The sequence below is a fragment of the Cataglyphis hispanica genome, chromosome 10, assembly GCF_021464435.1.
Source record: "Cataglyphis hispanica isolate Lineage 1 chromosome 10, ULB_Chis1_1.0, whole genome shotgun sequence".
Classification (NCBI taxonomy): domain Eukaryota; kingdom Metazoa; phylum Arthropoda; class Insecta; order Hymenoptera; family Formicidae; genus Cataglyphis; species Cataglyphis hispanica.
This window is the reverse complement of record NC_065963.1, coordinates 6,811,374-6,823,466: the sequence shown is the minus strand read 5'-3', so window position 1 is coordinate 6,823,466 and position 12,093 is coordinate 6,811,374. Positions and strand designations below refer to the sequence as shown.

Genomic DNA, 12,093 nt, shown 5'->3' with positions numbered 1-12,093 from the left:
AGGGAATTTTGATTGATACAGAGCAAGAAAAAAATCTAATGCTCTGTCTTTCTCTCGTTCGAATACAAGTTATTAGTAAAAAAATGAAAAAGCAATTTTATTGACGATTAATAAATAACGCAAGATATTTGTATATATGAATATCCCTTGAAACAACGGTATTATACAATACACTATTTGTCTAATTCGGTAACGTAATTCAGAGTGAATTAAATCTGATTTAAAACATAGATTTCGCTAAGCTAATGACGCGCGAATATGATTCTTACGTTTACCTCTGTAATAAAAACTCATTATCGTCGCGGCTCCAATCATTAACACACGCAAATCATTTTCTTTTTTTGAAATTTATCATGATTCCAATATTTCAATTCCAATATTTGCTAAATTATTAAAATCTCATATCATATAAGGATAAGATAAGATCGATACATATCAACACGCGAAATGAAGATTTATAAAAAGACAAAGAATGTTGTATGTTATTTCTTTTTATTAATAATAGATAGACTGTTCCGACATTCTCTCTTTCTCTCTCTCTCTCTTTCTCTCTCTTTCTCTCACATTCCTCGGACAAACAAAAGGACGCGGAATCGTATTCATTCGTACTTCTACCGGGATCACGCGATTGGCATGCATTTTTTCAGAGTTGCACAAACGCGGAACAGAAATTTCCCTCGCAAGGCAGCTTGTGAACAGTTTCTATCGGAATAATCTATTCGTGTGTTCCATTCGATCCCTCTAATGCATATTATATTACAATTTTTCGTCTATTTCGAAGAAGGCTGTTCATACATGGCAGATTCGCACCGCACAGTCAATCCGGATCGACTAAATCCGGAATAATTAAAATCGAAACTGGCAATTCGTTTATCTCTTTCCCGAGGGGGAAGGAGATTCACTTCAACAAATCGTATTGAGTGCAATCGGCCCAGCGTAGGTCGTCTGATCGTTATCACGCTTTTTCTGGGCGAATCGTAAAAATATACATGTATATATATATAATCCATATTTATATATATAGTTTTTTCACACATGCGAATACAAGAATTCGCGATTGTTATCCGAACGATGGCTTTCGACGCGACATAAATTTTATACACTGACAATAAATCACCATTGATGTCTAAGTACGGTGAATACAGTTCACGTGACGTACCAATTTATGTGTCAATATAATTGTTCCAAGAAACATATTTAATAATTGTCCCTTCCTCTTCCTCCTCTCGATTGATCGTTGTCGCGTCCTCTACCGCGATTACTGTAGCCGCTCCTGCCCATATTGTCCCCACCGCGGTTCATGCCGCGATTAGGTCCGTTCTTGCCAAAGTTGCCAAAATTGGAATTGAAATTGTTCAATTGAGCTTGCGGATTCTGGCCGCGAAAATTGGGCCCGAAACCCGGCCGATCAAAGTTCATAGGACCAGCGTTAGGTCCACGGAAGGCGTTGGGCGGCCCCTGAAAATTGTTGCCAAACGGCGGCGGTGGCCCCTGATGATTCGGTCCGAACGGTGGCATCGGGCTCGGCCTGAAATGATTCGGCCCGAAATTACCATTCGGAGGCGGCCGGAAGCTGGGCCCGAAGCCACCGGGTGGTGGCGGTCCGTTGGGCCCGAAACCTGGATGGTGCATACTTGGATGATGTGGCAACATATGTGGCGGTATGGGGCCATCCAAACCGGGATGCGGTGGCTTGCCCTGCATCCCGGGATGTTGCGTCATTCCAGGATGTGGAACCAAACTCGGTATCGGCGGCGGCATGTTGGGATTGATATTCTGCATGTTATGGTGATTCGTCTGTAAATGCGGCATGCCTGCCATGTGGCCGTGTATGCTATTGCTCATGCCGCCCGGACCCATCGCACCTATGCCATTATCGCGTTTGTCGCCGAAGCTGGCATATGTGCCGTCCGGCTTGCGCGGACCGTCACCCATACTCTTTTCATCATCGGTCCAGCGACCGCCGTCGCGATCTCGCTCGTCATACATATCGTCCATGTCCAGCAGCTTTTTAGACGGGAAAACGATGTTGCGGAAATCCTTGTCCGCGAAATTGTTGCCACGCGACAACTCGTACTCGTTACGCGAACCAGGTCTACCAAACCTCAGATCCTCGTCGCCGCGACTACCACTCCTCGCGGAATCACCATGCGAACCGCCTCTCCTGTGGTCTTCGTCCTGGAAGTTGGTCTCCGCGGCATTGGATTTGCCGAATCTTAAATCCGTATCGCTGGACTGCGAATCTTCCGTAATCGGAATACCGCCAAAGACCGGTTGATGGATCTTGGACGTACGATCGCTAGCTCCGCCATCGCTCCAGCCGATTAGCTGATCGAACTTACGTTTGCCGCCGCGATTCAGTGTTTTCAGCAGCTCGGGATTCTGTGCGAACTTTGAGCTGGGTAAGGGTGGTGGTAGATCTATATCCGGTACTTTGGAATAGTCGATCTCACCATCGTCTTGCAGATATTCTTCGGCCTCGTCTACATTATCCGGTGGACCCACCACATCTCGTAATTCCTCTATCTCACCGGAGAATACTAATTTGTTTATGGCTTCGGTTCCTTTACTAATCGCCTCCGCCAATTTCGAATCCGCTAAAAAACACAATTGTATATTAGTAAATCAATAAACGCGTATTTTTTCATTGCACTATCAGTGTTAAAATGCTCCTTTACATATTTTTCTAGAAACACGTTATGTAATACTCACATTCCACAGGAATCATTTTTCCATATAGTATAATGGCGTTGGGCGTGACTTCGTTCAATGGTACGGCGCCCGGCGTAGTCTCTATTAATTGATTAACAAACGCGTTAAGCGCTTCGACCTGTTCCATATCCTCAGCCTCCATTTCATTCCATTGAGCTTGGAAGTTTCGTGGTATCGGTTTGCTGTACGGAACTTTTTTGTTGGCAAACTTCTTGCCTTCGTCTACGGCATGATCGAGGTCTAGACCTGGAATTCCGCCACTCTTGTCTTCGGATTCACTATCGGCATTGATTCTATCCTCTGGTCCCATACCGGGTATCACCGCCGCTTCATCGGCTAAAGCGAGTGAAAGGGATTAAAATATTTTTGTATATCATATATATATATATATATATATAATATTTGAAATATTGAATGTTTTTAACAAAATATTTCTAATTCTCATACCGATTTCATGATCGTCAATGCCAGCCGATCCTGCCGGTAACGTATTGAGATTGTATTTGTCTCTCATCAGGTCTCCCGGTCTGTTGCGCGTCCAAAACTTGGATGTGTGATCGTTGCTCCCAGAACACAGGATATGTCCCAGCGGATGCCAAGCCAATGTCCATACTATGCTATCATGTGCCTGTTCTATCGCTCCTACTTCTTTATCCGCTCTGAAAAAATTCAAGATAAAAATTATATGCAAATTTAGCCTTGAACAATCGAGTGATTATTCTTGTGAAAGCATACGATATGTACCCCACATGCCAGAAAAGTATGGCACCGTCGCTACCACCGCTACAAAAGAGACCTTCATGGCTCGGATGCCAAGCGACGCTAGATGCCTCTTTCTTATGACCGCGGAACGTTTGAACTTCTTGGCTAAGATTCCTCAGATCGAACAGTTTTAACAGATGATCTCTCGATGCAGTCACCAACCAGTTACCGTTCTCGTTCCACTTTACATCCATCACAGTCGACTTGTGAGCATGCAGAGTCGCTAGAGATTGTCCAGTCTTCGGATCCCACAATTTCACCGGTTGCTGATTGTCTTTGCTGCCGGAAATGACTAGACTCTTTTGCGGATGCCAGTGAACGCATTTGACATCTGCACCATGACCTATGGAAAAGAACATTATATAAAATATACTGAGTCAACTTTATTTGCTAAGAACATCGACAGAAACAGAAAAATAGACATTTTGATTTTCAGTATTATGTTTTGTTTTATATATAAAATTATTTATATATAAATTTTTTTTATACATAAAAATTCCTTAAAAAATAGAAAATATATAAGAAGAGAGATACATTAAAAATAGTAATATATGATAAATTAAAAGATGTAAAACAAATAAATTGAAATGATACGTTGAAATAAAAATATTTAAGCAGTTGAGTAAATGAAAAAATATGATAAATTCTATGTAATATTCATAGATAAATTACAAGAAAGATTTATTTACCTCTGAGAATTCGTTCCTCATGACAGCGAAGAAAATCCCAAATTCTAACAGTTCCGTCATCGCTGCAGGTCGCCAACTTGTGATCCGTTGGACTGAAACTACCCGCCCAAAAAAAGAAACAAGTTACATTTGAACAATACACTATCATATATAATATAAAAAAAATAAGTGCGTTAATTTTTTATATTTGCCGATATATCCATGACGTAAAGAGTTATGAATAAAGTCAGACAATTGATTACGAGAAACATTGGCAAAAGGAATTATAAATTTTATCTTACATACCGAAAAACTCACAATTAATCTGAGAGAATAAAATAATAATTTAATATTTTGAAATGACTATGATAATGGAATATAGTTGCTTATTTTATGTATTTTTATCAAAACTCTTATTTTACAGAATTAGAAATAGTTCTGTATGACAAAGCAAAAAAATTAAGAAAGATAAAGTGATTATCGGATACAGAGAAAAAACTATATAATAAGAAAAGAAACACACACATATGATACAGCTTACGGACAACATAACTTATTAAAATGACTCTAATAAATTAACCACTAGAAAATCAAACATACAACTATATATTTATTATCAATTCATTAATATATGTATTATAATTATTACCGCATGCACAACGTTGATATATGTATATATATGTATGTGTAAATTATATATATATATATATATATATATATATTTATTTATTTATATGAAGAAAGCAAAATAGAAAAAATTATCAATACTGTCCTCGGAAATTTTTTTTCGTGAAGTTATTAAATTTTTTTCCTAGAAATATCTGTGTAGAAAAATGTATTTTAGTATTGCATCGATTTATATTTATTTTTAATTTATATAACAAATATATATCTTGAATATATACTGTAATATGGATAATTTGCGAACAATTACTGACTTTATATAAATGATTAATGCATTACATGATAGAAATTACGGATTTTAATATATTTTTTCGAGAAAAATGTATCTATATATAGATAATATTAAATACATATCAAGCTGTTATTTTTCGTAATGGGTCATAGTTGCCGTTTGATGATTCTCCTTGTTTGTTGTTTGCTGATATCGAAAGCATTGTACGCGTGAAGAAGCAGAAAAAAGAAATGCGAGCAAGTGTGTACACACAAGAGCAGTACACATATGTAAGTGAATTGTATATTGGCTTGAAATAACTTCGAACGTATGTAAATAGAGAACACATAGCCGAATCTTATGAATGCGCCATCGAGGAATAGACAGAGATCAGTATAATAAAAGGAATGTTTTTATATGTATAAATATATATATTTTTTAAATAAACAAAAAAACATCCGCGACAGTCATATCTGGCACTCAAATAAGATCCCATTTTGTGTGTTGGGCAAAGCGTGCGAACACAGTTTCATTTTGGTGAAACTAAATATTATCCTTTGATGCCACATGACCACCGAGTGATGTATTAAGAGCAATATTTTTTTTCAAAATTTAACATTTATTGCACAAAAAAAATGTCCGAAGTGTACATGAATCATTTCATCTTATCATTTGTCTCTGTTACGCTCTCTCTCTCCCTCTCTCGCTCTCTCTCTCTCTTTCGTCTGCGAAAGAGCACAAGTGACACAAAACGAAAGATAAAATATTTTATTTTCATAGCCATGCAATAATAATGTGACGTCTTTATTTAACTTTATTGAAACTTAAACGATATAAAGAAGGAGACACAGGATATTTCATCTTTTATTTATCATTATATAGGAATCTCGACTAGGTATTGCCATATAATATATATATATATATAGATATGTATATATATATTTCTCTTTTATTTGTTATTCTAAAGCATACATCTTTGCCGAATAAATAATCTAGCCACATAAACTCCTTAAAACGAGAGCCGTAAGGACCTAATAGCACTATATGATAACTTAATTAAAATTTGCGTGCCACTTCTCAATATATGATAAGCGCATTATCGATTATATGGAGAGAACAGTAAAATCGAAAGTTAGGTCCCTAAGACTCTATAGATACAAATCATAAATTATATATCAATACGCGCAATATAATGTACGCAAAAAAATTTACACTATCCTCTTATGTTATCAATTTCTACATCGCGATAAAAATATTTACTTATTAAGTTCTGCAAAATCTATTGAAAATTTATCCTTAAACCGTTGCGCTTAAAAAATCTGCTACTACATAATGAAAATATTTTCTATTACGATCAAAAATTATTTAAAAAATTATTAAAAAAAAAAAGATTGGAGTTTGACTCTTCAGACTTTTATTTTTCCAATTTGAATATCTCTTAATTCGGCAAAAGATATTGAAACTTCTTTTATGTAGAATCTGATCAAAACGTTCAACATTAGCATTTTTCACGAATATGGTTCATTCCACATGGTTCATGACGCGCGACCGTTATATTTTATATATGTATTCAATGCTAACGATTTGTTAAAAATCACCTGTGTACCCATACAAGAATCTCTATTACTCTGCCAGAAATGGCACAAAACCAGAAAAGGAATAAGAGAATAAGAGTCACGTCCAATATCTTAACTACAGCAAGGATGGACGGATCATCGGCAACAGTGGCGCGAGAGACGTAAGGACTAGTGTGGTGGATGGTATACCTGAGACCTCTAATCGCTTCTTTGTGCGCTTGAAACATCTTGACGTTGTTCATGTTGCTCTGCCAATATTTCACGTAGCCTGCATGATCCCCTGTTACCATCCAGCTCTCATTGTGCGACCATACCATTGTCCTTACCGGGCTGTCGTGTGCCTAAACAGAGGAATTAATTTTTCTTGTCAAAGCGCAAATGATGATATCTTATTAGAAATTTTTTTCTAAAAGTCATATAAATATAAATTCAAATATATGATTATTTAGCAACACTAAATAAAAAATTATATTTAAGTTATCTCACAGAAAGATAATCCTATAACTATATATATATGTATGTATGTATGTATGTATGTATGTATGATATATATATATATATATATATATATATATATATATATATATATATATATATATATATATTCAATTTATCTCTAATAAATTTAAGATTTTTTATATCCTGCAAAGTATTCTCAGAGGATCAAAATTAAAAAACTCGCGCAATGTTTTAACATAAAATATATATAAAAAATAATTTACATTTTAAATGTATTTAGTTTTTATCGTAACTGTTTAAAATAAAATTATATCTCTCTAGTGCATATATATAATATACCTGCAAAATGGTTTCAAAATTGAAAGTAAGGCCATTCCACAGTGTGAATTCTCCACTTGAAGCACCAGTGACAAGACGTCTACCCTCTGGTGTCCAGGCCATACAAAAAATCGGACAACGCATTTTATTGGTAGCCGTTTTTACGAACCTCGTGGTAACTGCATTTATTGGATTGTCAATGTAACTTGGTGGAGGGAGTAAATCAGGATAGTATATTACATCTGGCTGAAGCGCGCGACGATCCCTGTAATCCCGCTGCCATACGCGATTCTGCAAACATTTAAGAGTTTATATGAGTTCGAGAAAATCATTTTGACAAATTTAGGCAACAAGGTATATGCAGATATTTACTTCTAAACTTTTGATGATGGCTGAATTGTAATCGACAGTCTTTCGCATAACGGATTTCCTAAGTCTTTTTCCATCAAACTCGTCCTGCAGAGTATCTTGTCCTCCAGCGACGACTTTTGGAGCATGATAAGGTCTGAACGGTTTGAAGAAACCGCGACTGCCCTCTCTGTGGTTTGGATAACGATGCTGATAGCTACCCGATGTGTTTATCGTAGTTAAGTTCGGCGGCGGTGCTGATAAATTTGGAGCTGTGGGCGGTGGCACAGACATATTAGGTAAGCTTACAGCCGGTGGTGGATTTGCAAACTGAGTAGTTGCAGACATGATGACAGGATGTGCACGTGCAGGTACAGAATAATTTCAATTAAACTTCTTATCCAACTTGTATATATAACAAGAATCAGGCATGTTTTATGCCTGCAATAACATTACAGCATTAAAGTGACGAATCCATTCTTGCAATGAATCTGTAAAAGACAAGAAATATTTTCTTTTATTATTTTAAATACCATCAGTCTTCTATTATTGTTGTAATAAATATAAATTGTTATATATATTGTTCATCTTTTATTAATTATATATTAAATTATTGTACTTTAAAAATTTGTATATAACAATCAAATTGATTAATAAAGCAACACTCATCAAAGTTGATATAATTGTGCACTATATTTTATTGATAACTTATAATCTTTTTTCCAATCTGATTTAATTGTCAATTATCATTTATAGCATATAATTTAATTTAGCTTATAATTTATTTAAAGAGAAAAAAGAGAAACTTATATCAATTTTGTATCATTCTTCACGAATGAGTCACCATAACCCGATTATAAAAAGAAAAAAATATATATATTTTCTTTAACAAAATCTATCTCGATATATTTTTTCTAATTAAAAAATTATTAATCGAATAATCAATTAACATATCGTATAATCGACCAATAGTCGAGGAAAGCATGTACATACACGTCACGATACTCCACAAAACACGTTGGACTGAAGAGTACACAATCCGTACGGTCAAGACGTGCGCATGAGATTTCAAAGATTCTCAGTTCCTCATCGATCTCATCAGGATTTAATATAATCAAAATCGCCAAGACGAATAAATCTTAGAAGTTCCTTCTGTTCACGCGACGCGAAATGAGAACGTACACAACCACCAGTTCGGCCGCCACGCTTCCGCGAAACTTTCCGAGACGGCTTCTCGAGCGTCACTCGCGAACCGTTCAACGTGTTCGATCCCGATCCAGAGAGAGAGGGAGAGCTCACGGTGAGGCGAGACGAGTCAGCGGAGCCAAGAAGCGAAGCCAAGCTGGTTCCTCTCCAGTTAATAGCGTGTAACAGACGAACTGCGAGAATGTGCGCCCGCCGCGAACGCCATTACTCTCTCGCTCTCTCTTTCTCTCTCTCTTGGGCGACGACATCCGTCACTTCGGCCGCCACTTCCGCTGGCGTGACCAAGATTGGAAACTAGCCACGCGAAAAAGTTTGATGGTCATGCGTCGTGTCGAGAGCGTGCATCAGGAATGCCTTCACTTCCGGTTTGAATTGAAAAATCCTACGATGAAACGAATTATTCTGTCTGTTGGATGCACTTGTTTGGATATTTGTAAATTTAATGTACTACATGATCACTAGAGCGCGCGTGACACGATGATCCTTTCTCGATGATGCTCAGCTGCTATTTCGATAATTTATATAGTAATAATCGTGTAATTAGGAGTATGTCGCGTTGATGTGGAGAAAAGAAACTATAACCTAACCTGAATCAATTATCGCCGGGGTGTCCACGGTCGGCTTTATCAATTCCGTGACAGTTATAAGTCAACGCGACGTTATATTTTTGCAACTCATACAATCGTATTCGCGCTCTGAAGAATAAAATAACACCGAGTTTTGAAACATTTTTGCGTACTTCGACGAAAGTTTGCGCGGCTTGAATTCTCATTCTCAAGTGTAAATTTTTAACCTCAAAGATAAATAAATTTTTACAAAAGTAATATTCTTGTTAATTGTATTGTCATATTCAGTAATTTAATGTGTTTATATTTAATGTTTTTTTTTAGACTATCTTCATTGCTAACCGAGAAAAAAAGTGTTGGAAGGATATATATTGCTTTACGTTATGACAGAGGAAGGAAAAGGAACTGTGATAATGCACATGCCACATCATGTGCAGCAAAGATTGTGTCAAACCCGACCGCCTTACAGACAAGGAAAAAGATTGACAGCAGTCAAGGTAGCATTGGGAACTTGTATCCTACTCTAAAATCAAATTTCTATTCTATTTGCCTCATTAGAATTAATCTTTCTTATTGTATTATATTAGATTAAGAAAGTTAAATTTACCTATATTGATAATTGTGTATGTGTGTGCAATTGTGATTATAATTACTTTGGTTTCAAGAAAACAAATTTCTCAACTTTAGTTTTATGGAAACGCACTAAGAATTGTTATTAATGCAATATATACATATACATATATGTTGTGTGTATGTTTTTTTGTACAACACATATATTTATTGTTTATATTGTAGTATCAATTAGGAAACATAATAATTATATTTTTTCAGCAATTTATATATTAACTTCAAGCATGTTATGTTGTTGAAAATTGATTTATGAATAAATTATAATAATTTTGAATACTTAAATTGAATATTTAAACTTTAAATTGTAAATGAGAATTTCAAGAATATTATATTAAAAAATGATTATATATGTTGTCCGCAATATTTCCTTGACGTAGTAGCTCTGTGTAACAGGTTTACACAATTAACGATGAATCACAGCATTTGCTAATATGTGGAGTACCAAAAGTGCAATTAGGTGAAGAAGTGGGAAAGCTTGTTTATCCTTATGGAGATGTGAAAGCAATCCAGTTAGTGACTGAATACCCCACAGAGGAATTTACAGAAACATATCATGTGCATTATGCGCGTATTCAGAGCGCAAGGTATATATTTCTCTGTCAAAAAAAAACAATGTTTAACAAACCACTAGTACTTTTAATATATTTTTATATATTATATATAACATATTAAATTTTTGAATTATTCTCTATACAGGGTAGCAAAAAGATTGATTGATAATAAAAACTTTTTTGGAGGAATTCTACATGTTTTTTATGTTCCTGAATTAGAAACTCTAGCAGAAACAAAATCAAAACTTATACAACGCCGTAAAGATGTAGTGATACGGATAAAAAGAAATCAGCAGGACTTAATAAGCCCAGCAAAATTTGTTCCAAAGTATGTTTTATCAATAATATTACATGTACATAAAGTAAAAATAATATGTAATATATATGTACAGTAAATACTGTATGAATTTTTTAATATTTAATGATAAATTATTAATTTTTAAATAAATGATAAATAAGTACATTATTTTAGATATTATGTATGAGTATTACAGCAGAGTCGCAAATTAATATTAAATATATAATTGTAGAGAACAATATCATAGAAAAAAGAAAAATCCTGCTTTGCCCCTCACTGAAGAACGACTCAAACATTGTTACCCTGGAGAAACATTGTCATCTATTTGTAATGGAATACCTCAGAACATAGATCCACGACCTGTGCTTGAACCTCGTTTACCGATAAACTGGAATTATAATAATAGCATCGCATCTGGATCAAAATCATTATCAGCACCATATCAACCAACTGAAGCAGTGATACAAACAGGGATTCAGCAGCCAAACAGAAATTCAAAATTAAATATGCAAAAGAGGAAGAATTATAAAGGCCAACATATCGATGGTGATGCGAAAGTTAAAATTTTTCGCCCGCGATTGATAGATACCAGAAATATTGCGAAATCAAGTTCCATTGAGAAAACAAATGTATTTTGTAACGTAAAAAAAGTAGAGAGCGGAATTACTGTGAAGTTATTGGAAAAATCTGATACTGCAAAGAAGAAGATTGTTATAAAAGATCCAAAGTATATATCCCCAATATATTTGCATATAGGATATCTCAAACTTTAAAATATGATATAAGTACAAATTCGCTTCAACTGAAATTTTCTATAAAACAATGTGACAATATTCTCTTGAGATATTCTATATATTTTGTACATTATAAATTTTTTATTCTGTATGTGTATCATCTTAAATCTTATACTATTTTAATCTGGTCTTCAAATGTATTTTCAGTGTAACACATTTAATACAATCCAGCAAAGATCTTCAATATTCGATTCAAGCGGCAAAATCTCAAATTCGTTCAGCGATGCAGAAACACGATACTTAAATATCTTACAAACTGAATTATTTATAAATATAAATTTGGAATATAGAGATTTTTATATTTTACAG

At 35.0% G+C, this 12,093-nt stretch overlaps 2 protein-coding genes across 3 annotated transcripts; one reads left to right on the top strand and one right to left on the bottom strand.

Moving 5' to 3' along the window:
- Positions 1-473: 473 nt before the first annotated feature.
- LOC126852321 (uncharacterized) lies at positions 474-9,205 on the bottom strand. The gene is made up of 9 exons (XM_050597000.1): positions 8,733-9,205; positions 7,764-8,230; positions 7,413-7,682; positions 6,804-6,955; positions 4,164-4,261; positions 3,457-3,817; positions 3,160-3,371; positions 2,713-3,048; positions 474-2,597 (listed from the first exon to the last, which is right to left on the bottom strand). The coding sequence occupies exons 2-9, from the start codon at positions 8,085-8,087 to the stop codon at positions 1,198-1,200; spliced, it is 3,153 nt and encodes a 1,050-aa protein (XP_050452957.1). The 5' UTR covers positions 8,088-8,230; positions 8,733-9,205; the 3' UTR covers positions 474-1,197.
- Positions 9,206-9,322: 117 nt separating this feature from the next.
- On the top strand, positions 9,323-12,090 carry LOC126852365 (uncharacterized). Of its 2 annotated transcripts, none has more exons than XM_050597117.1 (6): positions 9,323-9,725; positions 9,836-10,008; positions 10,535-10,725; positions 10,838-11,020; positions 11,223-11,717; positions 11,932-12,090. In XM_050597117.1, the coding sequence occupies exons 2-6, from the start codon at positions 9,895-9,897 to the stop codon at positions 12,026-12,028; spliced, it is 1,080 nt and encodes a 359-aa protein (XP_050453074.1). In that variant the 5' UTR covers positions 9,323-9,725; positions 9,836-9,894; the 3' UTR covers positions 12,029-12,090. The 2 variants fall into 2 exon arrangements, with proteins under 2 accessions (XP_050453074.1, XP_050453073.1); XM_050597116.1 differs by having other exon boundaries at positions 9,323-9,746; positions 9,837-10,008.
- The last annotated feature ends 3 nt before the right edge of the window (positions 12,091-12,093 follow it).

Coding starts and splice junctions, on each gene's coding strand:
- LOC126852321 (XM_050597000.1), bottom strand. CDS start 8,087: ATGTCTGCAACTACTCAGTTTGCAAATCCACCACCGGCTGTAAGCTTA. Junction 6,956..7,412: donor ATTTTGAAACCATTTTGCAG/GTATATTATATA, acceptor TCCTCTGTTTAG/GCACACGACAGCCCGGTAAG. Junction 3,372..3,456: donor ATACTTTTCTGGCATGTGGG/GTACATATCGTA, acceptor GAATTTTTTCAG/AGCGGATAAAGAAGTAGGAG.
- LOC126852365 (XM_050597117.1), top strand. CDS start 9,895: ATGACAGAGGAAGGAAAAGGAACTGTGATAATGCACATGCCACATCAT. Junction 10,726..10,837: donor GCGCGTATTCAGAGCGCAAG/GTATATATTTCT, acceptor TTCTCTATACAG/GGTAGCAAAAAGATTGATTG. Junction 11,021..11,222: donor CCAGCAAAATTTGTTCCAAA/GTATGTTTTATC, acceptor ATATAATTGTAG/AGAACAATATCATAGAAAAA.